This window comes from Trichosurus vulpecula, chromosome 2 (assembly GCF_011100635.1).
Source record: "Trichosurus vulpecula isolate mTriVul1 chromosome 2, mTriVul1.pri, whole genome shotgun sequence".
Taxonomy (NCBI): Eukaryota; Metazoa; Chordata; class Mammalia; order Diprotodontia; family Phalangeridae; genus Trichosurus; species Trichosurus vulpecula.
The window spans coordinates 210,355,092-210,382,297 of NC_050574.1; the positions used below are offsets into that span (position 1 = coordinate 210,355,092).

Here is a 27,206-nt window from a genome sequence, read left to right on the forward strand (position 1 = left end):
TTAAGTGACTTGTCCAGGGTCACACGGCTAGTAAATGTCAAGTGTCTGAGGCCAGATTGAAACTCAGGTCCTGACTCCAGGGCTGGTGTTCCATCCACTGCGCCACCTAGCTGCCCCAGAGATACCTTGTTAAAAGAGAGCTTTTAATGCTCTATCTGTAGTTTGCTCTACTGAGTCAAAATGTTCTTTAAATAAACAATAAATCCAGTATGCTCTTGTAGTCTTTACATATTTCAGTAAACTACATGACTTGAAGATGTGGTCTACTGTAAAAAGCAGTTGTGAAAGACTTCCTAGGGAATAACATACACACTCAACTGGATATCTTACACCACAGGAAAGAAGGAGGAAGGGAGAAAATTGGATAAAGGGGGACAGGATAGGAAGGAGCAAAATACAGTTAGTCTTTCACAACATGAGTATTGTGGAAGGGTTTTGCATAATGATACACAAGTGTCCTATGTTGAATTGCTTCCCTTCTTAGGGAGGGTGGGTGGGGAGGGAAGAGAGGAGAGAATTTGGAACTCAAAAATTTAAAAGCAGATGTTCAAAAAAAAAAGTTTTTGCATGCAACTAGGAAGTAAGATATACAAGCCACTGCTTGGGCATAAAAATCTATCTTACCTTACAAGAAAGTAAGAGAAAAGGGGATGGGGGGGGAGTGGGGTAACAGAAGGGAGGGCTGACTGGGGAACAGGGCAATCAGAATATATGCCATCTTGGAGTGGGGGAGAGGGCAGAAATGGGAAGAAATTTGTAATTCAAAATCTTGTGAAAATTAATGCTGAAAACTAAAAATATTAAATAAATAAAAAAGAAACAAGCAGAGCCAAGGGAACATTGTACATAGTATCAGCAACATTGTGTGATGATCAACTATGAATGACTCAGCTCTTCTCAGCAAAAGAATGATTCAAGCCAACAACAAAGGACTCATGAAGGAAAATGCTATTCACATCCAGATAAAGAACTGATGAACTCTGCATGGAGATTGAAACATACCCTGTTTACTTTATTTTTGTGTATGTGTTGTTTTTCTCCATTTTATCTGTTCCTTCTTTCACAACTGTAACTAATATGCAAATGTGTTTTATATAATAGCACATTAAAAAAAAAGATTAAGGGCTTTCCATAATGCTACCCATAATAGCCATCATACAATTTTAGTCTTGCCCAATGGCTGGCACTGTGGCAGCATTGTGATTTGAGAAAAGCTCTTATGGCCTCTTCTCAGAGGGAAGGCTTTCTATGTTGCAACATGCTGAATTTTGACAGGGTTTTATAAATCTGTTCCTTTAATAAAAAAAAAATCATTTATTACAAAAAAAAAGTTGAGCTTAGGCCAAGCATTAGAAAACTATTCCAGGATATTGTATATCATAAATTATTTTAACATAAACACCCTTCAAGCTTGTCTTCATCATCTAATGAATGTTTTAAAATTCAGTACCCATGGGCATTGGTGGGTAACCAAGCACCTGGTACCAACCTAAACTAGGGAAATATTATTTTAGCAGTTGTTTAGACAAATATAAAATCAACATCTTGCATGGCATTAAAAATACTTCAAAATAATAAATTAGAGATCAAATAGGGATGAAGGATATGTTTAGGTTGATTGAGGCATAGGGAAAGATGGCAATATTAAAGATTGTGATGAGATAAAGTGAGTTCAGCATTATTATGGATAGGAGTGGAACACTTTTAGGTGATGACAAAATCAAGGGCATGACTATTTATGTAGGAGAAGTGAGTGGAGGAGAACTAGGATGTTAGGGTAACAGAGAGGGGAAAGAAAAACCTCTGTCTGTCTAAAGTCCTTTTTAGGCTTCTCTTTATACTAGATGACAAAGTAAAAATGTATATCTTTATATTTTAGCTTTCTTGTAAATCAGTTGTAATGCTGACTATCTTTACAACTATATGTCTATAATTTGCTTTGGATATGAATTCTTGTTTTATAAGCCCTGTTTTGCAATGCAAGAACAAAATCCCCAATCTGAGGAGCTGTCCCTACTACCCAGCCTCCAATAAAAATAAGAACTCCAAAAAAAAATTCCTCAAAATATCTTCGATTTTCAGAGTAGAGCTCCCTTCATTTACATACATCACAACTACTCTACGTCTTATAAATGATTTCATGAGTTGGTGCAGCCAGTCTTCTGATGATGAGATTCTCAAAATGTAACTAAGTCTGTTCTCTGAGCAATAATTTCCATCCCTGGGCCTGTATTCAAAGCCCTTCTACTGTGGGAGGACCTGCTTTGTACTATAATAGCTTTTGAGCTCTCAAGATCACTTCCATACAAATATGAAGCTTTAGAATAGGACATCAATGTATAGCATGATAACATTAGAATATACTAAGGAAAAACAAATACTTTCTTTTGGCAGAAAGTCGTGGCCCTCTGCTAAACGAAAAAAAGCAGGGACTCTCAGCAGATTTATTCCATCATATTTCAATATAATCTTTAAAACAGTTTTTACCAAAGTCACCACAGAGCTATCAATGAAATCATTAGATCTATCAGGCTGTGCCCACAGTCTTTTATGTATAGATAAGGAAGACTGAGAAGAGTTATATGCCTAGCTAGGAAACTGCAATCAATAATCTGATTTAGGAATCTTCACTCAGTTCCTTAAAAAAAATTATGGATGCACTGATAATTTAGTATAACTGCAGTTAGCTAAATTTGAATCAAATTTACAAAAAAGTAAACGATTATAGTAAAACATTTCCTAAAAATATATTATGCACCTCATTAATAACTAATTTTATTTCTTGTTTTCACCACTTCCCCTTAAGGTAAATGCATTGTAATACTAATTTATTAAGCAAACTTACGGAATTTTACATTTAAGGAAAACACATACTATAAAAAAGCTACATAGGTTTAATAACAGAAATATTTAAAAACCAATAAAGTGCACAACATAGAACTAACTGAACTATGCTAAGAGCTGGCAAGTTGGTAATATGTTGAAGTATGCGCTACCCAATAACATAAATATTTTAAAACAGTTTCCACAAGGATGAAATCTTTATCTTTGAAAAAAATTTTAAATAACTTCACTGCTTACTCTGTCCAAGGCATTGTACTAGGTATTTTGTATACCAAGATAGATGTAACATTTATTTTACTCTAGGAATTTACAGTCTAATGTTGGGGTTGGGGAGAATACACATACACAAATAAATGACACCTGAAATAGTACGCTAAGTACAGGAGAAGGTGAAAACAAAATGCTAACAATAAACTGAAGAAGGAAAGATCACTTTCACCTTGGTAGGTGATACTAAATGAATGACTAGATTTCATGTGACCCAAAAATTGATGGGTTAGTACAGACTACACTCAATCTTGGGTTTTGTTTTTGTTTTTAATAAATCATTTTCTTTCATCTGTGCCTCTATCCAAGGTTTCCCTGAGAACATCAGAATTTGGTTTTAGTCTAGGTCTCCTCCTCAAAAAAATGAAAAAAGGTCTCTCAGCTCCCATACAAGAATCAAGGCTATCATACCATTAAATATAAAACAAGCTTCAATTAGCCAGACCTCAAACCCCAAAAGACAAAAAGCATTAATTCATATTCAAGCCTACAAATTGTCAAGACAACTCTACTCCCTGCTACCAGAGTCCTTCACCTCTCTTGGGGGCCTGCCCACAAAGCAACAAAGATTTCTAATACTAACATAGGGCTAAGATTTCCTACAAAAAGAAAGTAATTGCTTTGATGAAAGAGAGACAGCCCTTCTACCTCTGGGGAGCCCTACCTTTCAGACATATCTCTAGACTTGGAATCCTAATCTAACTGACCTCTCCTTGTCAACTATCCCATTAAGAAAAGCACTCAGGGTTGCTAGAGAGTCAAGAATCTATTCCCTTCAGTGAGCTCTACTTTCCCAGACACCTATACAGTCTTCTAACTCTCTCCTACTAATGCCTAGGAGTACAGCTTAGCAATGAACTTTAAGAGCAATGCGTTCTAACCTAAGAAAATAAGTATGATGAACATTATGAAGGTGGGGTTAACTCAATGAAAAACAAGAAAAGGCAAGTTCACAGTTTGACAAGAGTTAACCCTACCAAGAGAATTTCACTCCTTAAAAAGCTATCATAAATAACAGAAGGAAGTTCTTATCAGTGGGTAATAGAGATTGTTATATAACTTATAGGGAATTTCATATGTAGACTCAGGCTGGAGCACAGCCTCTACAACTGCAAAACCAAAAACAGAAGCACAAAAATAGTTTTAAAAAACAATTTTATTTAATCATGTTCCTGGATTAGAATATGGATGATGTTATAGAATTCATTCTCAGTTTAGTGATTTTAACTAAACAAATTTGAGTAACTTGTGCCAACAATAATTTTTATTCAAGGGTAACACTCTTCTTAGCTAAACTGATACGCTCTTTCTTACAGTATGTTTGGGGGGGAAAATGGTTTTCAAAATAGGCAAAGCTATTTAAAAATATACAGCTGGTGGCACAGTGGATAGAGCACTGGGCTGGGAGTTAGAAAGACCTTAGTTCAAATTTGACCTCATGAACTCACTAGCTGTGAGACCCTGTGCAAAAAAATTACCTTTGGTTTGTCTCAGTTTCCTCAACTGTAAAATGGGGATAATATTAATAGCACTTGGTCTGCAGGATTGTTGTGGGATCAAATGAGATAATATTTATAAAAACTGCTTTGGCACAGTGCCTGGGACATAGTAGGTACTATCCAAATGCTTATCCTTTTGCCTTTCCCCTATCGTTATGCTGCGTAACACTTTAGTTCCATTCAAGCCCAGGTAGCTTGATAGCTAACTCCCTTACAGAAAGGCAAGGTGGAAAAGAGAGGGCTTGCCTTGGCATCAGGAAGCCTAGCCTCTAACACTTGCTAGCTGTGTGACCTTGGGCAAATGATATTACTTCTATAAGTCTCTGTTTCTTCATAGGTAAAATGGGGATAATAATAGTACCTCTCTAAGGATTGTTGTGAGGATCATCCAAGTTCATTTAGATAAAGCAAACCTTAAAAAGTTTTCGAACCTTAAAACCTTATATAAATGTGAGCTGTTATTACTATGTGGTTAAAGTTAAATACAATAACATGAGAATAATGCTCACATTATCAAATAAACGTATTTTTCCCTAACAGAAATATTCACTCCAATACCAGTTGTGCATATTATAACTAACATTTGCATAGCATTTTAAAGTTTATAAAATATTTGAAATATGCAACCTCAATTGATCTTTACAACTCTATAAAGCAGTTTATCATATATAATTATTATTACTATATATTATCATTCTCATTTTACCAATGAGAAAACATAGCAAGAGAGTATAATGACTTGCCATGGGTCTGAGGGAGGATTCCAAGGTGTCCGGCTGAGGTCTTCCTGACCCTAAGTTAAACACTCTATCTCTGCCACAGAGCTATCCCATGCAGGGATACACCAAAACAGAATAGGATTCCCTGGTTTTGGCCAAGTAAGTATGATAAGCATTCTAGAAAATACAGAAAAAACTCCAAAACGATCATATCAAATCAATTCAGGTTAAAAAAAATAGTATTACTTATTTCAAAAATCTGACTTTTAAAATGTTTTAATCAAATTCAATATGTTCTTATAAAAATAAAAAGTATAATTTGATCCTTATTTCTTTTAAAGAATAAAAAAAATTAAAATTTTTGGTTAGTTGAGGCCACTGACATACAACTGGAATAATTTATGAGAAATCTGTTTATAACTTAATAAAAGAGTTCTTAATTTAGCATTCAGTGTTTCACAATCTGGTAACTTAAAATGATTATCACATGTTTAAATGAATCCATTATTAAGTAAATATAAAATTTTGCATTTTCTTCCCAAAGAAGCACAATGATCAATTATTTATCATCCTATGGAACTAATGAGTTAAATTATACCAGAATAAAGTTAACAGGAACATCTCCTGAAAAGAAAATGGTTTAACATTTCCCCCTCAAATGGTTTAAAATCATGGTGTTCTTTAGCATAGCAATCTCTCTAAACAAGGGGCCTTTTTAATCATTCTTCACATTTAAGCACACTTCAATAAATACTTTACATTATTCATTTGATATGTTCTGATAAATTTGGTATTGTTTCTATACATACCTGATGCAATCACAGGCTCTTTCATTAGTTCCCTAGTTATTGGACATAGGAATTCATCTGGAATTCCAGAAGAAAGGGATTCCACCTTTACTTTCAGCTCTTCAACTTTCCTCAATACTTTACTCCGTAGACCAAGAGATTCTGAAGAAAGATTAAAAAACTATGTTAAATTCAGCTGACTACAACCGACTAGGCATGATTTCACTTAAAGTAACGAAAAATATTCAGATAATCCTTTTTCCTTTACTTAAGTCTCTTTTTTTAAAAGAAATAACATTTTAATATATTTTCAAAGACTATGTTTTTGTTTACTTAAAGTAAGTTAGAAGTAGAGATTGAATGGCTGTTAGAATAGTTTATTTTTAAAAGCCTTAGACTTTAAAGTTTTTAAAATTTCACGGTGCCCTGAAAAAATACAACAAAAATAGAATAATTCAATTTTCTTTATTCACAAAATGAAACATTTCCCAAATATGCTCATCAAGATTTAAAAGTGTTGGCATCACTCTGAAAAGTCCAAGTACAATATAGCATTTAATGGATATATATTTTACAATATTTTGCATGATTATCTATACTGCTCATTGATCTGTTACATAGCATGATCACAGAAAAAAATGTAGAAGAAAAGTGTGAACAGGACATTCTGTTGACTTTGCTACTTTGGTTTTTATAAAAGTAGGTTTAACTGTTGCTAATTAAGAAGGAAAAAACATTTAAAATATTGTCAGATTTGTAGAGTGTTTTCAAGGGGGAAGGAAGAAAAATGGGATGAAAATGGAGGGGTAGAGGGAGGAGAGTAACTCCCATAAAAATAATAAACTAAACAATCTAACTGAGAAAATAATGAAAACATACTAGCAAACTGTTAGTGTTGCCTATGAAATTTTCTTAATAGAGCCCCAAATTAAGACCTTAGGATATATAAAATGAAGCACCAGAAAAAAAAAAAGGATTTCTTCATGGGACATGACACTACTTGAAACTACTTCTAAGGCTTTATGACTCCATAAAATTCCTTAGATTCTCTGTCATTAGTCTCAAGAGGAAAATTATCCTATTTAAAAGTATCTAAGACTGAGCTATTCTTTCCTTCTTTAGTTGTAAATAGACTTACTAAAATTCAAGGTTATATATAAAAATGAAACATTACAATCATATATACCACAACTTTCAAAAAGTATTTATTAAGCATTTACTATATGCTAGGCACTAGACTAAATGCTAGGGACACAAAGACATTATCCTTGTCCTCAAGTAGTTTACATTTTAATGGGGGAAGACAACATGCAAATAACTGTGTACATACATGTATACAATATAAATGGAAGGTAATTTCAGAGGCAAGGGACTTGGGGGTGGGGATTGGGGAGGAAAGATGCGAAAGAGAGAAAATAAATTTTTAATTGAAAAAATTATTTTAATATAAAAAGAAAACAAAAATATCCTTGTAACAGCGGAAAAAGTGGGATTTTAGCCAAGTTTCAAAGAAATCTAGGGAAGCTAAGGAGGAAGCCAGCCTAGAACCAAACTGTATTCCAAAAGTTCATTTGTAAGTCAGCCATGTAGAAAAAAAGAAACCATTTTTTTCCTACAAAAATTATATAACAGAGTGTTTGTTTTTAGGCTGGCCAGTAAAACCCCACATCTATATTTTAGTTTAATTACTAATGAATACTATCAGCCTGAATTCCGAGTCTCTAGGAGACACGTGCTGCAAGAGAAAAGAGTAAAAATTTCAAAGTTTTCCTCTGATTCGCAAGGGGTGGGCCCTTACAAAACAAAGCTGTAGTAAGCAAATTCTGTCTCTGGTCCATTCAGTGCTCCTCTTCTCCTGCCCCCTAGCTTCATGCTGTCCAAAGCCCACAAATGTAGCATTTCATCTAGCCTTGTTCTTGCCAGAGTGAGAGAGGTTTTTCAAGTTTTGACCAGAATGAATCCCCTGAATGACTACTGGCACAAGGAGCAGTGAACCAACAGATGGTAGTTTTCACACATCAAATTCCATCACAGACTGTGTTTCATTCTCACCCCACTTAGAATCCCTAGCTTCCCTCAAAGGTCAGCTCCTGCCTCTTATAATAGGATGCCTTTCTTGATCTCCCCAGGTGCTACTACTACTTCCATTTCTCCCCATCAAAATAGTCTTATATTTGCTTTGCATATATTTTCTGTTTATTCACGCACAGTTTCCCCCAAAACAACATTAGCTTCTGGAGGGTAGAGGCTGTGCCATTTTTACCTTTGGATTCCTAGCACCCTCATAGTGATTAGCCCAGAGTAGATATCAATTAAATGCTTGCTGATTGAATGACAGAGAGGTGTCATGCAGGTGGGTAAGAGTTAAAACATATATGTTCCAGCAGTTAATTATTTCTAGTTTAGTCAGATGGTATGGAGGTCTACAGAGGAATAGAAAGAAATTTAATCTAGAGAGGATTCAAAATGAGAGCAAATTGGGGCTGGGAGAAAGAGCTGAGCAAGTGACAAGAAGGGGAGAAAGAGGCATAAATAATTATCTAGGTAGGAAGTGAGAAAAGCTGAAGGGGTTAGCAATGCAGGGGTCAGACTGAGGAAAGAAGCAACCACTATAATCTCTCTCATTTCCATCCCCAGAAAAAGGAGCTCTAATTTGACACTAAAGCAAAAATTCTCAACCATTTTTTTGTGTCATGGACCCCTCTGTGGCAGTCTGATGAAGTCTATCAATGATTCAGAATAATGTCTCTAAATGCATAGATAAAATACATAGAACTATAGGAAACCAATTATATTGAAATATTTATCAAAATATTAAAAAAAATTTTACACTGTCCTAAAGGGAATCCAAACCCCTCCCTCCAACCCTGTCTCCACAAGCGAACACAGCCTCCCTTAATATAGTGTCATTAAGTTTCCTTTTCTGTCTCTATAAGGTCTCAAATTTTTCACACGGTAATGGCACCTGGGAATGTGGTGGTATGACCCTAAGCAGGAATATCAATTTTAATATATGGGTTGTTTATAAGTAAGATGTTTTGTAAAGTGGGGACTATCTATATAGCAAACCTTATTTTTAGATCTTGGTTAATCGTGAGAATTAAATGTCTGAATTAATAGAAACTATTAAAATTGAAAAGCAAGATTTACCTCTTATCATTTTAGAAAGCTGTTGCATGCATAAATTATTTTAAAAATTTAATTCAGAATTTAGTCAAATTGTAAAATATGGCATTTCCTTAATGTAAAATGAGCATTTATTAAACTAAAATACTATTTTATTTTACAATTATTTTTAACAGTCCCACTAGTGTGAAAGACATGCATATGAATCAAGGTCAATTTTTAGAAAAGTTTGCAAATCAATTACAACAAATATTTCCCAATAATCAGATATTATGAAAACTATTCTAAGAAATTAACTTTTCATTTTGTTTATTTCTAAGTACTTATTCATTTTTGAGGCACCTATACAAATAAGCTTACACATAAGCTCCTCTGGAAGCCAGTGGCATAATATTCTGACTCTTAATTTAAAAATTTCTTGGTTTGTGGAGATGCATAGTTTGGTTGCTCCAGATGGTTAAAGTAATGAAGTGTATTATTGCAGTTCAGTTTGGTACATGAAACTTTTATTGATTCAACAATTAGTCTTGTAGAAAGAAAAAAATGTAACAGGCACAGTGATTTCATACACAGCTTTCTGTAGTACATACCTACTGCCTTTGTGAATCAACCATTATTGAGAAAACATTATCCTACTATTTTCATAGGTCATAGATAAAAGGGTTGAAATTTTTTCCAAAGCTTTGGGTGGAATGACAGCATAGATGTAGAGCTGGAAGGGAACTTAGAAACCAAGTTAACCATATAATTTTAAAGATGATGAAACTGAGGCCTAGGGAAGCTATATAACTTGCCTAAGGTCACAAAGGCAGTAGGTGTCACAGGTTGGATTTTTACTCAGGTTCTCTAAAGACAGAACCAGGGCTCTTCTACTCTACCAAATAATGATAATTTTTTAGGGGGCCATCTTAAAGTCAATGGAAATATAAAATACACACAAGAGAATAGTACTGAAAAACTCAGAATAATTAACTATCTAAAAGCAACAAAAGCTTTTTGGTGATACTCAACTAATCAAACCATTACTTTCAAATAAGATACCAGACAATACTGTCTACTAAGTAAAATGGAAAGGTCTATCTACTTTCAAGAGAAGGTTGCAGAAGAACAAACAAATAAAACAAAGCTGTACTTAGACTAAGACAAATCTTCTCTGACAGCAACATTCTAAATCACCTTGTCATGAAATTGAATGCCAAAAAAAAAATCTCCCCTGAAAATAGCTTTTTTTTTTCCTCCATAAGCTCAGAGAAGTAAAAGCAGAGGGCACAGAAAGAACATTATCAAAACCTTAATTTTTCCAAGAACAAAGAAAAAGTTAGCCCTTGATTCATGCACGAAGAATCAATCCATCAAGTATTAATGTATCCTACACTGTGTTAGGGGCTGGAGAAACAAAGAAACAATCTCTGTTCCCATGGAACCTACTTTCTATCAAGAAGATGTGCATACTTTGCATGAAATATTAAAATAAATACAAAATAATTATGGCAAGGAAGGAACTGGCAGCTGGGGAAAGAGGATGAGGAATGACTTCATGTAGAAAGTGATCTTTGAAAGAAACTGAAGACTGTAATAACCAGATATAGGGATGATGTGCATTCCAGGCCTGAGGGGCATTCTGTGCAAAGGCTTGGAGAGAAGATATGAAAGAAAAGAATGGACAAGTTTGTGATCTACTGCAACTTCATGCTTATAATAAGCAGCATCCAAACTTGTTAAAGTCAGTTCTGAAAATGGATACTGTCTCTCAAAAGTCAGAAAGACCAGCAACTTTGATCTTTACCATCACCTATGCCTACTTGCTACAGGGAAATTTATGTTTGTATCATTTCTTGAAAAAGCTATGAAGTGACCTTAAAGTCTTCCCAAAGTCGGTTCAAACACTCCTGTCAAACTTCTCCATAGAATCTCTCCAGAATTTGATTTCTCTGATGAAGGTGATACTTTAATGTGGTAGTAGAAAATTAATTCTGAAGGTGAGAATTTTGTACAGTATATTATACCAAATAATATTTTAAAAATTATAAATGGACTATTATACTGCCCTGTTTAATTGATTTTTATGCTATTTAGAAAACTTTATGATTCAACATAAGTTTATGTAACTTAAATTTCTTTTAAATGATATTTATGGTTATTTTTCTAAAAAAAATTGTTCAGGATATGTTTCTATGTTTCAATGGGAAATCAATTTATGTCACTTCAACTTATAGTGTCTCTTCCAGGCATGTAAACTTCCATAAACATGAGAAATGTCTGTATAATTACTTAAAATATATATGTATGTGTATGTATATATATATATATATATATATATATATAAAAAATATCTCTGCATGGACAGTCTCTATTACATGCCAAAATATAGGAATAATGAGGAGCTATCCCACATCTAATTTATTAGCAGGAGCCTCCAGTGCCAGGCAGCCCCTAGCCATTCACTCTGAAGCGATGTCTTTCCTCTGGCAAAAAAAAAAAAAAAGCACCGCCCCAGAAAAAAAATCAATGCCTCTGCTCAGCTAAAAGCATTCTTTTCCAACAGGTAGATGAGTTAGCAGCAGTTCCTTAATATAGAACCTACAAAATTCTCTTTCAAATAAAAAAATCTAACATTCAGGTTTTTCAACTCTTTAAAAATACCCTATTTTAAGTGTCAAGCACAACAGACATGCTAGTCTGGTTTTTAACAGTCCAGTGCATTCTACTTTGGTGCACAATTAATAAGCTTTCTTCATGAAGAGTATTAAATGGAATTCAAATATAGTCACATTGATTCAGAGGCTGTTTTATCTGTTCTGCCACAAAGGAAAAATGTAAAATAGTTCTGCATCTGAGGATTATAAAGTGAAATCTCATTAGCATATTCCTCATTATCACATTTTGCTGTGCAGCACATTTTTTCAATGCTTAGACACAATCTTAGACCCCATTAGTACATTTTCCTGCAGTGTCTTATTTAGTTTTCTGAAAACTCAAGCACTAATAGAATTTCACTACAGCTTAAAATAGCACCTGTGGAAGATTAAAGTTTAGACACTTAGGAACTTTTCAAGATTTCCAAAATATTGTAGGAAAATAAAATCTTTATTCTACTTACTTAGTAATTTACTGTGTTAAATCTGCTGAGAATGCTAAATTCCTGAGCTTTGATAACAAATGAACAGTTATATATTTATTAAAACATTTTCAGACAAAATATCACCTACTGCAATTTTCTTCAATGAGACAACCACAAAGTCAAGGTATTAATCAGATATTGCTCAGTTTTTTTGCTTACACTTGATAATGGCAAAACCCAATTCATTGTACTTTCAAATGAAATTATGTGTCAGATGGGAGACTTTTTTTTTAAATCACACTGATGACCTCTTGGTTCTAAAAAAATCATCTTACTTTCATCGGAACTTCTTTTTATCTGTTAAATGGTAGGGCATGTCAAACTTTTTATTAGAGATTTTTACTGTTACATTTGTAACTATCTTTTATAAACTGGAAATGACTATTTTTTCTTGCAAATCAATTTTACTTCACATGGTAACATTAAATGTCTTGTTATGGTACAGTAAAACTCTTATAATTCAGGATTCGCATAATTAGAATCCTCAACTAACTAGACTATATACTCTATTTTTCAGAGAGATAGACAAATAATAAACTAAGATATCTGAGTCAAAAAATGAAGTTCCAGGGTATGTCCTGGAGGCAGTCCAAATCACTTGATACCTTGAACGGTTATAATATTAAAAAAATAAAAAATCCTAAAGTCAGAAGGGACCATCATCTCAAAGCATAAATGTTTGCTTAAAAAACTATATAGTGAAAGGAACTCATTCCATTCTGGACAGAAGTCCAAATCTGCCTTATTGTGACTTTTGCCTGAGGACAACAGAATAAGATTAAAAAACTCTTCCACATATTCACATTATAAAAATAATGAACTGCAAGATTCTTAATCATCAAACATTTAATTATATTCATAATTTTCTAATTAATGAGGCAAAAAAAACTATACTAGTAGACTCTAAAAAGATTTTTAACAACAGAAGTTTTCAGATAAACCAGAGTTCCCTCTTGACATGGAATTCTGATTAATCAAAGTTCTACTCTATAATATGTATACAGTAGGTAAATGAACTGTGAAAACACTGGATTTGAACTTTAGGTAAATCAGGCAAAGCTCAAAACTTTGATTTTTCATGCATCAATAGACTATACTTCCAAGATCATTAACAGCCAACTGTCTTACAGATGTGTGCTATTGATCATTAGTCTCCACTAGTGGAAAAACAATTCAATACATATGTACTGCAGATGGTGGGTGCTCATAGGATGCATCATAATGCAGTCAAGGCTAACAATCCCAAGGTTAACTAAAATTTTTTCAGTGTCGCCTAGCCTAACTGGGAGATGGAAAGTCCTTACTATAGTGAGTCTATTTTTGATTTTTACATACAAAGTCATTAAAATGTTTTTTCCACTTACATGTCAATTACACTGCTTAGACTGGGTGCCATAATCAGGTTTAAATATTCCTTCTTATTTGTAATTTTAGCTAGCTCTTAATAGTGTCATACGAATTTCAATATATAAGTAACAAGCATTTTTTTTTGTTTAAATACAGAAATACAACAGTCACATATATGTTAGCATATCTAGAGAAAAACACTTTGATACAACTGAAAACAACTTTCCAGAAAGTACTTATACATAATCTTTCCATATATAAAACTGTCTCTTTAATTAATCTTACCAATTTTTAAGTCATCAGTCAGACTTTCTTTTGTAAGATTCAACAGTTCTTTGCCGTCAATGTTGTTCATCTTGAAAATACTAACAAGGTCTTTTAAACCTTGCGCACAAAGCCACGATGAAACTTCTTCTTCTGACCAATCTTCAATAAATTGCTTTGGTTCATCTTCTGGCCTACCTGCTTGAGAAATCATGAGGAAAAAAGCAAATAAAATATGTATAATTTAAAATGCATTTGCTTAAAAATTTTTTTATTTACTTCACAAAGTTATTTATGTCTCCTTAATTTTTCATTCCATTATTTTATACCCTTTCAGAAGATACAAAATGAAATATTTTTCCTTGTACCTTTTCTTTTTCATCTGACACACATGTTTTCTCTTAGATTTTAAGACTGAACAAAGGTGTTCTATTTGACCTGTGGTTTGTGTATCAGTATGAAGGTCTGCACATCTGACAAAAAGTCTGACAGTAAGTTAGCTGCTCCTGCTGCCTGGAGTGGCCAAAATGAAGTCAAGAAAATATATTATTTCTATTCTCTCAGTAAACTGTTTATTCTTAAACAGAGAATTCTAAAAAAGTTATGGAAATAGAGATCGTAAGAATATACTTAGACAAACACACACACAGACACCAAAGGCACTTTCCTATAATTTTAATGTACTTTGGCTATTAATCTTGCCCTCTCTGAAAGGATTTTAAAAATTATACTAAATCTGTATTTCATGCTTTATGTTAAGGAAAGCAATCTGAACAACTTGTCAAAAGATTTGCTGTGTTCCCGAATTAAATGCTGAAAGGGGTGAGTCAGGTTAGAGATAATATTCCTACTAACCTTGACAATGTGCTTTCAGTTCAAATTGCCAGATGTTCACTGTTTTGTCCATTGACCCAGTAGCAAGTAAAAGAATATTGGGTGCAAAGGCACAGGTTGTAACATACCTAGGAAAGAAAAAGAACTAGGGAATTTAATATCATATGTTTTCTAAATAAGAATTTTTCTTGAATAATATTTATAAAAAGTGATGTTAAGGTCATACCTGGTATGTTGAGTCAAAGTGTGAAGTATGCTTCCAGTATTCTGAAAAATGGAAAAAAAAAAAAGTCTTATGTTTGTATAGGCAAGAAGAAATTTTTTATATTTTTTCCTGAATTTAAGTTCACTGCACATAGATTATGTCTGTGTTCTATACAGCATCTATGTTTGATATTAATAATAATTAAGAAAAAATAATGAAACAATAGGCTCTGGTACTACAATTTTCCAGTTATCTGTCTATTCCTTCAAAATTAACATTCCTAAGGTAGCTAGGTGGCAAAGTGGATAGAGTACTGGGCTTGAAGTCAGGAAGCCCTGAGTTCAAATTTGACGTCTAATATTTCATAGCTGTGTAACCCTGGACAAGTCACTTAACCTCTGTTTGCCTCAGTTTCCTCATCTGTAAAATGGAGATAATAGTATCACCTGCCACTCTGGGTTGTTACAAGGATCAAATCATAGAATAATTGTAAAGCACTTAGAACAGTACATGGTACATACTAGGTCCTATATAAATGTTAGCTAATATCACCACCACCACCACCACCACCATCATCATCATCATCTTCATCATTTTCATCATCCTTGTTTACTGATGACCAGGACTCATCAGACCTTTTGATTTTATGGCTCCTTATCTCCTTGATTTTAGTGACTTGCACCTTCATTTCATATGCCAACAGAGTAATGTCAACAGGAATTTAAGGTTATAAGCTAATGTGATCATATAGACCAGATTTAAACTCATATCTCTTCTAATCTCAAGTACAGCACTTTCTATTATACCACATTGATTAAAAACAAAATCAAAGGCATTTAGGAGATATGAAACAAGGAAAGGCAACTGAAAACTTATTTAACAAGTAGCACAGTCATGTAAGAATGGTAAATTTCATAACTAGAAAAGACTGGTAATGAAAGTTAAGGACAAAGAAAAAGGTTGTGGTAGTGGTACAAGCTAGGCTGGAGCCAAGAAGAATATTAAAGGACAGAATCACTACTTGTAATGGATGAGACAATGATGAAGAATGGCACTACTGACTTTCTGTTCTGATTCTAGTTTTTGTGCAAAGAAGAATGGCTTTCAGACTAGGAAAAAGGGAATAAAACTAATTACCAGGGAACTGAAACTCATAATAAGTGAAGAGGTGGCAAGAGAACAACTAGCTGGATTTCTGAGCTCTGACAAATAGTTGTATCACCTTGGACAAATCTTAACCTCTCTGAGCCTCGGTTTTCTCATCTGTAAAGTGTGGATAATAATACACTATCTCCTTCCCTCTGGATTATAGTAAGAACATTTTGTAAACCTTAAAATACTATGTAGATCTGGAACTTCTGGGAGCCAAGATGGCAGAATAAGCAGTAGATTGCTGTCCCTCTCCCATTCTCATCCCTAAACATCCATAAAACATCGCTTCAGAACAGATCCTGGAACAGCGGAGCCAGTGGAAAAATGGGGTGGAGCATCTTTTGATCCATGAGACTTAGGAGGACTGGCACTCGAATACAAAAGGAGCATAGTCTAGGACAGAGAGTGTCCCAGCAAGTCCGTGTGGCAAACTCCACCTCAACAAATAAGCAGAAGATTCTGAGACCAAGAGCCATGGAGCAGGTAAATGCCAACACCAGGACCCCCCCCCCCCCCCAAGCCTTAGCACAGCCAGGGGAACTGGCAGACTCCACCTCAGAGAACCACCCAGCTTCAGAGCAGCCCCAGGTAGGCAGGCATCCTCTAGCAGATGAAGCTCCCTGTGCTTCACCATAGCTCCAGGTGGGCAAGCATCCTGCAGCAGCAGACCTCCCAGTGCTTCAGCTCAGCACAGCTCCAGGGAAATGCAGGAAAACACCACGTGGCCTCAGCACAAGCCAGACACCACCATTAGGACCTCAGCTCAGCACTAGGTAAGGTGCCAGATACCTAAAGCCTACATCAGCCAGCACCTGAGGCCCCAGGCAGAAATCTAGTGACCAGGCCCCTGGACACCAGCATAAGAAGCTTGGGACAGCGCCCCCTGTGCTCCAGCAAGAGAGCTCAACTTTAAAAGCCACAAAATAGGCCACAAAAATGAGCAAGAAGTAAAAACGAATACTGACCCTAGACTGTTTCTATGGGGACAGGGAAAATCAAAATACAAACTCAGAAGAGGAAAACATTGTTGATATACTCATATCCAAAACCTCAAAGGGGAACCTGAACTGGTTTTAAGCCTAAAAATCCTTCTTGGATAATGATACATGTGTGGCCTAAGTTGAATTGCTCGACTTCTTAGGGAGCGTGGGTAGGAAGGGAAGAGGGGAGAGAATTTGGAACTCAAAGTTTTAAAATCAGATGTTCAAAAAAAAAAAGTTTTTGCATGCAACTAAAAAATAAGATACACAGGCAATGGGGTGTAGAAATTTATCTTGCCCTACAAGAAAGGAAGGGAAAAGGGGATGAGAGGGGAGGGGGTGATAGAGGGGAGGGCTGACTGGGGAACAGGGCAACCAGAATATAAGCCATCTTGGAGTGGGGGGGAGGGTAGAAATGGGGAGAAAATTTGTAATTCAAACTGTTGTGAAAATCAATGCTGAAAACCAAATATGTTAAATAAATAAATTTAAATTAAATTAAAAAAAATTGTAAAAAAAAACTTATTAAGTTGTTAGCACTTATCACTGCACTAAAACTCTGGGGTCAGCTTTTATGTAAATATATACGTAAGTATATATGTAAATGCATAGATAGGTGTGTGTGTGTGTGTTTTGCTCCTATTCTCTCAAGACTATTCTGTTCTAGGTGAGAGCTAGTTAATTTGATAAACTAATATATATTAATTTGTTTATTAGTGCTAATGAATTAACCTACCATTAAAAAAAAATCCTTCTTGGAAGAGCTCAAGAAGTATTTTAAAAGTCAAATGAGAGAAGTAGAAGAAAAACTGGGAAAAGAAATAAGAGGTATACAAGAGATAGTCTACAGCTTGGAAAAGGAAGGACAAAAATTGAATGCACAAAACAATTCCTTAAAAAAAAAAAACAACTGATCAAGTGGAGAAAAGATACACTGAAGAAAAACAACTCTTTAAAAAGCAGAATTGGCCAAATGGAAAAGGAGGTACAAAAACTGAAGTAAACAATTTGTTAAAAATTAGAATTGGGCAAGTGGAAGTTAATGACTATGAGACATTAAGAATCAGTCAAACAAATTCAAAAGAATGAAAAAATAGAAGAAACTATAAAATATCTCATTGGAAAAACAGCTGACTTAGAAAATAGATCCAGGAGAGATAATTTAAGAATTATTGGTCTGCCTGAAAGCTATGATCAAAAAAAGAGCCTGGACAGCATCTTTCAAGAAATTATTAAGGAAAACTGCCCTGCATCCTAAAATCAGAGGGTAAAACAGTCATCGAAAGACTCCACTGATCACCTCTTGAAAGAGACCCAAAAATGAAAACTCCAAGGAATATTGTAGCCAAATTCCATAATTAACATGTCAAGGAGAAAATACTGCAAGCAGCCAGAAGAAACTATTTAAATATGTGGAACTACAGTCAGGACTATGGAGAACTTAGCAGCTTCTACATTAAAGGATCACAAGGCCTGGAATATGATATTTGGGAAGGCAAAGGAGCATGGATTACAACTAAGAATCAATTATCCAGCAAAATTGAGTACAATCTTACAGAGGAATGATAGAGGGGCCTTTCAATCATTCCTGATAAAAAACCAGAACTGAACAGAAAATTCGATCTTCAAATACAAGACTCAAGAGAAGCATAAAAAGGCAAATGGATGTTATTCAATAAGGTTAAACGTTTAAACATCCCTACATGAGGAGATGACATTTCCAAGTCTTGAGAACTGCATCTTTATTATGGCATTTAACATAGATGGAGGGTATAGAAATAAGTTGAATTTAATGTGATGATAAAAATAATTAAATATTTAAAAGATGAGGAAAAAAGGATTGTATTGGGAGAAGAGGAAAGAGGGATACAGAATAGGGTAAATTATAACACAGGAAGAGGTGCAACCAACTATTACTGAAAAGGAAAAAAAGAGAGGAAGGCAAGCATTGTTGAACCTTACTCTCATCCAATGTGGCTCAAAGAGGGAATAACATACCCAATCAATTGGTAATAGGAATCTATCACACTCTATAGGGAAGAAGAAGGAGAAAGAAAAGGGAGGGGGTGGATAGTAGGTAGGGAAGAAGTAGTAGGGGAAAAGGGAAAGAAAAGGGAGGAAGGCTGATAGAAAGAAGGGGAGATCAAGGGAGGCTGTGGTCAGAAGGAAAACACTGTTGAGGGGGGAAAGGGTGAAAGGAGAGAGAAAAGTATAAATGGGGTGAAAATAGGATGGCGAGAAAGACAGTTAGTAATCATAACTGTGAATGTGAATGGGATGAACTCTCCCATAAAACAGAAGCAGACAGCAGAGTAGATTAAAAACCAAAATCCTACAATATGATGTTTACAAGAAACATATCTGAAGCAGAGAGATACACACAGAGTAAAGATAAAAAGCTACAGCAGAATATATTATGTGTTGGCTGAAGTAAAAAAAAAAAAAGCAGGGGTAGCAATCCCGACCTCAGACAAAATAAAAACAAAAATAGATCTAATTAAAAGAGATAAAGAAGGAAAGTACATCTTGCTAAAAGGCACCATAGACAATGAAGTAATATCAATACATATATGCACCAAGTGGTAGAGCACCCATTTTCTTGGAGGAGAAGTTAAGGGAGTTACAGGAAGAAACAGACAACAAAACTATCCTAGTTGGGGACCTCAATCTCCCCCTCTCAGAACTAGACAAATCTAACCACAAAATAAACAAGAAAGACATTAAGAAGGTGAATAGAATTTTAGAAAAGTTAGATATGGGAGACCTTTGGAGCAAAATAAAAGGGAATAGAAAGAAATATACCTTTTTCTACACATAAAAACTGACCAGGTACTAGGGCATAAACACCTCATAATCCAATACAAAAAGGCAGAAATATTAAATGCATCCTTTTTCAGATTATGATGCAATAAAAATTACATGTAATAAAGGGCCATGTTAAGATAGACTAAAAATTAATTGGAAACTAAATAATCTAATCCTAAAGAACGAGTGGATCAAACAACAAATCATAGAAACAATCAATAACTTCATCCAAGAGAATGACAATAATGAGACAACATACCAAAACTTACAGGATGCAGCGAAAGCAGTTCTTATGGGAAATTTTATATAGAAAACGAAGAGAACAATGAATTGGGCATGCAACTAAAAAAGTTAGAAAAAGAATTAATTAAAAATCCCCAATTAAATACCAAATTAGAAATTCTGAAAATCAAAGAGATAAATAAAATTGAAATAAAAAAAAAAACTATTGAACTAATAAAACTAATAGCTTGTTTTATTTAAAAAAATAGATAAAGCTTTGGTTAATTTGATTAAAAAAGAAGAAGAAAACCAAATTATCAGTATCAAAAATGAAAAGGATGAATTCACCACCAATGAAGAGGAAATTAAAACACTAGGCGCTATTTCGTCCAACTGTATGCCAATAAATTTGACAAACTAAGTGAAGTGGATGAATATTTACAAAAATATAAATTGCCCAGATCAACAAAAAAGGAAATAAAATACTTAAATAACCCCATTTCAGAAAAAGAAATTGAGAAAGAAAAAGAAATTCCTAAGAAAAAAATCTCCAGAACCAGATGGATTTACAAATAAATTCTACCAAACATTTAAAGAACAACTGACTCCAACACTATACAATCTATATGGAAAAACAGGAAAAGAAGGAGTCCTGCCAAATTCTTCTTATGATATAAATATGGTGCTGATACTTAAACCTAGAAGAGCCAAGAGAAAGAAAATTATAGAACAATTTCCCTAATGAATATAGGTGAAAAAATTTTAAATAAAATATTAGCAAAGAGATTACAGCAACTTATGAGGATAATACACTATGACCAGGTGGGATTTATACCAGTAATGCAGGGCTGGTTCAATATTAGGAAAACTATCAGCAAAACTGACCATATCAATAATAAAACTAACAGAAAACAAATGATTATCTCAATAGATGCAGAAAAACCTTCTGACAAAATACAACACCCATTCCTATAAAAACACTAGAGAGCATAGGAATCAATGGATTTTCCTTAAAATAATAACTTGCATTTATTTAAAGCCATCAGCAAGCATTACATGTAATGGGGATAAGCTAGAAGCATTTCCAATAAGTTCAGAGTGAAACAAGGATCTCCATTATCACCACTGTTATTCAATATTGTACTAGAACTGTTAGGTTTAGCTATGAGACAAGAAAAAGAAATTGAAGGAATTAGAATAGGCAACGAATAAACAAAACTATCACTATTTGCAGATGATAGGATGGTATACTTAGAGAATCCTAGAGAATCAACTAAAAAACTATGTGAAATAATTAACAACTTTAGCAATGTTGCAGGATATAAAATAAATCCACACAAATCACAGGCATTTCTATATATTACTAACAAAGCCCAGCAGCAACAGATAGAAAGAAAAATTCCATTTAAAGTTACTGTAGACAATACAAAATATTTGAGAGTCTACCTGCCAAAGACAAACCCAAAAACTATATGAATACAATTACAAAACACTTTTCACACAAATAAAGTCAGAACTAAATAAATGGAAAAATATCAGTTGCTCACAGGTAGGCTAAGCAAATATAACAAAAATTACAATTCTACCTAAATTAATTGATTTATTCAGTGCCATACCAATCAAACTACCAAAAAATATCTTATACAGCTAGAAAAAAATAATAACAAAATTCATCTGGAAGAACAAAAGGTTCAGAATATCAATGGAATTAATGAAAAGAAATGCAAGGAAAGGTAGCCTAACCATATTAGATCTAAAACTGTATTATAAAGTAGCAGTCATCAAAACTACTTGGTACTGGTTAAGAAATAGAGTGGTGGATCAGTGGAATAGGTTAGGTACACAAGACACAGTAGTCAATTACTATAGTAATCTACTGTTTGATAAACCCAGGCTTCAGCTTCTGGGATAAGAACTCACTATCTGACAAAAACTGCTGGGAAAACTGGAAAACAGTATGGCAGAAACTAGGCACAGACCAACATCGTATACTATATACCAAGATAAGGTCAAAATGGGTAGATATAGAGGGTGAAACTAAGCAAATTAGTAGAGCAAGGAATAGTTTGCCTGTTAGATCTATGGAGAAGGGAAGAATTTATGACCAAAGAAGAGATAAAGAACATTATGAAATGCAAAACAGATAATTTTGATTACATTAAATTCAATGCAACCAAGAGAAGAAGGGAAGTAGAAAGATGGGAAACAATTTTTACAGCCAGTATCTCTGATAAAGGCCTCATTTCTAAAATATAAAGACAACTGAGTCAAATCTATAAGAATATAAGTCATTCACCAATTGATAAGTGGTCAAAGGATATAAATGGGCAGTTTTCAGAGGAAGAACTAAAGCTATGTGTGGTCGTATGAAAAATGTTCTAAATCACTATTGATTAAAGATATGCAAATTAAAACAACTTTGAGGTACCACATCACACCTGTCAGATTGGCTAACATGACAAAACAAGAAAATGATAAATGTTGGGGAAGATGTGGGAAAATCAGAACACTAATGCATTGTTGGCAGACTTGTGAACTGATCCATCCATTCTGGAGAGCAATTTGGAACTACACCCAAAGGGCTACAAAACTGTGCATACCTTTTGACACAGCAATAACAATTCTAGGTCTGTATCCCAAAGAGATCATAAAAAAGGGAAAATGACCCATATGTAAAAAAATATTTATAGCAGCTCTTTTTTATGGTGGCAAAGAACTGGAAATTGAGGGGATGCCCATCAATTGGGGAAAGGCTGAACAAATTATAGCATATGACTGTGATAGAATACTATTGTACTATAAGAAATGATGAGCAGGCAGATTTCAGAAAAACCTGGAAAGACTTACGTGAACTGAAGCTGAGTGAAGTGAGCAGAACTAAAATAACACTGTACAAAGTAACAGCAACACTGTGTGATGACTGACTTTGTCAGACTTAGCTCTTCTGAGCAATGCAATAATCTAAGACAATTCCAAAAGACTCATGATGGAAAATGCTATCTACATCCAGAGAAAGAACCATGGAGTCTGCAGATCGAAGTACATTCTTTTGTCTCTTTTGTTGCTGTTCTTTCTTTTTTCTTTCTCATGGATTTTCCCTTTTGTTCTGATTCTTCTTTCATAGTATGACTAATGTGGAAATATGTTTAGTATGATCATACATGAATAGCCAATATTAGATTGCATGCCATTCTGGAGAGTGGGGAGTGGAGCAAGGGGGGGAAAATTTAGAACTCAAAATCTTATAAAAGCAAATGTTGAAAACTAAAAATAAATAAATTTTTTAAAAATGCCATGCAAGTTTAAGTTATTGTTATTACTACAATCTAAGACAGATGTCAAATAAATGGCACAGAACAGTCCCAGGTGGCCCAAAACAGGTTAAAATGTAATTGGGAAATATTTAACAAAATTAATAAAAACATGATTAAAAATATTAATAAGAGGTTTCTAAGTCAATATGCACCTACAGTGACTGTTAAATCCATTTTAGTGGCTGTTGGTTCTATTTGAGTTTGACACCACTGGTCTAGAAGACAGGCAATAAGTGCCTCAAAGGTATATGCAGTGGAAATGGAAAAGAGAGAAAGGATTAGAAAGATATTATGGAGGCTGAATCAATAGAACTTACCAACTGACAAGATGTGAGAAATGAGAAGGAGGGAAGAGTTAAGTTTTGAGCAGAGTGAGTGAAATATGGTGACATCAAAAGAAATAGGTTTAGGAAAAAAGGCAGGCTTTTGAGAGAGGAGCTGTATTTTTGTCATGCTGAATCTGAGATACTGGTGTCCAGGTGAAGACATTCAGTAAGCAATTGGAAGAAATTCAGTAAGCAGAACTGAAGCTGGGGAATGAGAGTCAGTCTGAGAGTCAACTAAAAAAGATTTGTAATTAAAGCTATAGAAGTGAATGAGTTCCAGAACATCAAAGAAGAAAATATATGTGAGAAAACAGACAAAGACAATTCCAGCAGGTACACCCACATATAAGAGTCAGGTAAGTAGTCAATAAAGAGGACAGAGAAAGTATGGCCAGAGAAGTAAGTGAAAAATCATGAGAATACAACATCATAAAAATCAAGGGCGAACAGAAGGGTATCAAGAAAAGCATTATCAAATGTCAAATACTGAAGAAAGAACAAGGATGATGGTATCTGAAAAAAGGCCACTAGACTTGCTATTAATACTTGCATTAATAGCTTTGGATATGTTTCAATACGGTAGTGGTGAAGTAAGACAGAATAAAAGCAGTTATGTATCAGTCAAGTTAAGAATGAAGAGTGGATGCAGACTATACAACATGTATTCTTTTTAGAAGCTTAGCAGTAAAGGATAGGAGAGAGAAAATAGAGTCACTTGAAGGACAAACTCGGGTCAAAGGGAGTTTTTTTTTTAGTTACCTTAGGAGACCTGAACATTGTCCATCTACAAATGAGGGAAAAAGTCAGTAGTAGAAAGCACCAGGTAAAGAGAAAAGAGCTTGGATTGTGATCAATGAAAAAGCAAGAAGAAAATAGGAACAAGGGAACAGGTGTTTGGATTTACTTTGACAGAAAAAGAATGGTTTAATTGTTGGAAATCTGAAGGATGGAAAAAAGAACAGGTGAGGACACTGCATGGTTAAAAGAAAAAGTGAGGATGTGAGGGAGTTTGCATTGTGATTTCTCCACCATTTTTGGAATGTACTCAAATTCATTAGTACCTCAACAAAGCTCTAAGCCCACTTCAGTACTTTTTCATTCTAAATCAAACCACATACTATACACCTAAGACCAGCCCTGTTCAAAAGATCAATTTTCTCTGTGACCAAAGATAATTTAAAGTTGATTGCAATCCTTTGCTCCTTGGAGAACAATATCTCTACCGACATTATCTGAGGGCCAGGCGCTCTATTTTATTCATTTTCTATCAGCTACTATGCTGCAGAGTAGCTTACATACGATATGCTCGATAAATATTTCCTGAATGAATGAATCTGACTGTACAAAATACTAATGATTAAAGGGAAAAAATGTAGAGTTGTAGGGGCAGCTTGATATGATGGATAAAGCACAGGACTTGGAGTCAGGAGATCTGAATTCAAATAGCACTTGCTTGATGATGACCCTGAACAAGTTAACTAAAAAATTATAGGGTTGGACTTGACAGCACTTCAGGTACCTTCCTCCTTAAATATATGATCCTATGATCTCTACATACATTTTCCTAAAGCACTATTTTCGTGAAGTCACTCCTCCGCTTCAAGGTGCACAAAATCCTCCTTTTGGCTTACTGAATCAAGCCTAGCACTTAAAATTCTTCCATATACTAGCCTTATTTTTCCAATCCTATCTTGCCTCTTGTCACTAGCCAATAGGGAACGTAGGTCCAGTTATATTAGATTCCTCATCCACGAGTTTCAGTTTTTCATATAATTCTAATTCCCAAAGAAAACTAACATTTGGCATGGTTTTATTATTCTTACTATGTCTGAGTGTTAGCTTTATAATTCAGCAATTGTATGTAACACAAAGCATATTAGTAGAGGTAATTTCATACTGTTGTGTGAAAGTGATTTCTATTATTTGAATGTATACGATCTCTTTAACACTATCTATGGCTTATATTATCTGTTTCTGAATGCCAAAAAATATTTTAATTACTCCTTGGATTGTAGCTCCTTAAACCTACATTCTCCTATGGTATTTTGAGGTCTTTATCATAAAGTTGGAGCTAGAAAAGATCTTAAGGATCATCTAGTCCATCTACATCCTATTTTAGAGATAAAACCATCTGAGGCCCTGAAAGGTAAAGTGATTTCCCAAGATCAGTTTTTAAGAAGCAAAATTGTTATGTCATCGTAGGTCTTCTCAATTACATAATGCAGTGTTCTTTTCACTATATCAGACTGTCTTGCCTAATTGAAAAATCACATATTATTTAAGAGAATGATCCCAAACAATTACGTTGCATGTAAAAACATGCAGGAGGACCTGAGTTCAAATGTGACCTCAGATATACTTATTAATTGTATGACCCCAGGCAAGTCACTTAACCCTGTTTGCCTCAGTTCCTCATCTGTAAAATGAACAGTAAAAGGAATCACAAACCATTCTAGTATCTTTGCCAAGAAAAATCCAAATGACGTCATGAAGAGTAGGATGTGACTGAAACAACTCAACAACAACAAAGACAAGAATTCTGTGTTGATGTTTTATCCCAGTACAGAGGTTCTCAAAGGCTATGCCAGTGGGATGCAAACTCTGTCAGGTTGTGTCGCACTAAGAACAGGCTTTTAGTATAAGTCTAGCAACAGGCTGTATAACAAATCAAAAGGCATTTGAGGATCTGCTTTGTGTCAGGCACTGTGAAAATGTGAGGATACAAAGACAAAAGTAAAAATGTCTCCACCCTGGAGGATCTTACAATTCACTGAGGGGAAGCAACATGTACATATAGGTTATTATTATAATTACTCCTAGTATTGTCATGTAGATATACATAGAACAAATATAAGATAATTTTCAGGGTAAGGCACAAGCAACTGGAAGGATTAGGAAAGGCTTCACACAAAAGGAAGCAGTTTAAGCCAGGAAGGAAACAAAGTAGCTGAAGAGGTGAAGGTGAGGAGGGCATGTAACTTATAAGGCAGCAACTTGGTCTACCAGAGAAAAGCTTTTCTGCCATAAATAATCAATAAGCACAATGGGATCTGATATTCTCTATATCTTTCAATTGATCTACTGATGAATATTGCTTGTAAAAGCCTTCTTGCTCCCTACTAATACCCTCACTGAAGATGCCCTCAGATGATGCACTGGTGACCCTCAAAAGACCTCGCATAGATAGGGTAAGAGGCACAAAGGCTGGTAGTCACTGATGTTTTCTTCATCACCTTTTTAGGTACTAATAAAGTTTGAAATTTTTTTCCCTTTGGCTTTGGCATCTCCTCATTAAGATATTTAGCATATCAGTCCCTTAATGCCCTCACAACTATACCACCTCTAGTGACTTCTATACCTATTTCATACAAAATAGCTGCTTCCTCCCCATCT

General features: G+C 34.5%; 1 protein-coding gene across 5 annotated transcripts in view; it reads right to left on the minus strand.

Moving 5' to 3' along the window:
* Positions 1 to 27,206, minus strand: part of WDSUB1 (WD repeat, sterile alpha motif and U-box domain containing 1) — a 78,934-nt gene that overhangs the window by 21,539 nt on the left and 30,189 nt on the right. For 3 of the 5 annotated variants that reach the window (XM_036743223.1, XM_036743225.1, XM_036743224.1), the window contains 4 exons: positions 15,036 to 15,076; positions 14,831 to 14,937; positions 13,997 to 14,176; positions 6,139 to 6,279 (listed from right to left, as the gene is read on the minus strand). In XM_036743223.1, coding sequence (XP_036599118.1) covers positions 6,139 to 6,279; positions 13,997 to 14,176; positions 14,831 to 14,937; positions 15,036 to 15,076 — 469 coding nt within the window. The remainder of the gene's footprint in view (positions 1 to 6,138; positions 6,280 to 13,996; positions 14,177 to 14,830; positions 14,938 to 15,035; positions 15,077 to 27,206) is intronic. The other 2 variants (XM_036743227.1, XM_036743228.1) reach the window with 1 other exon arrangement.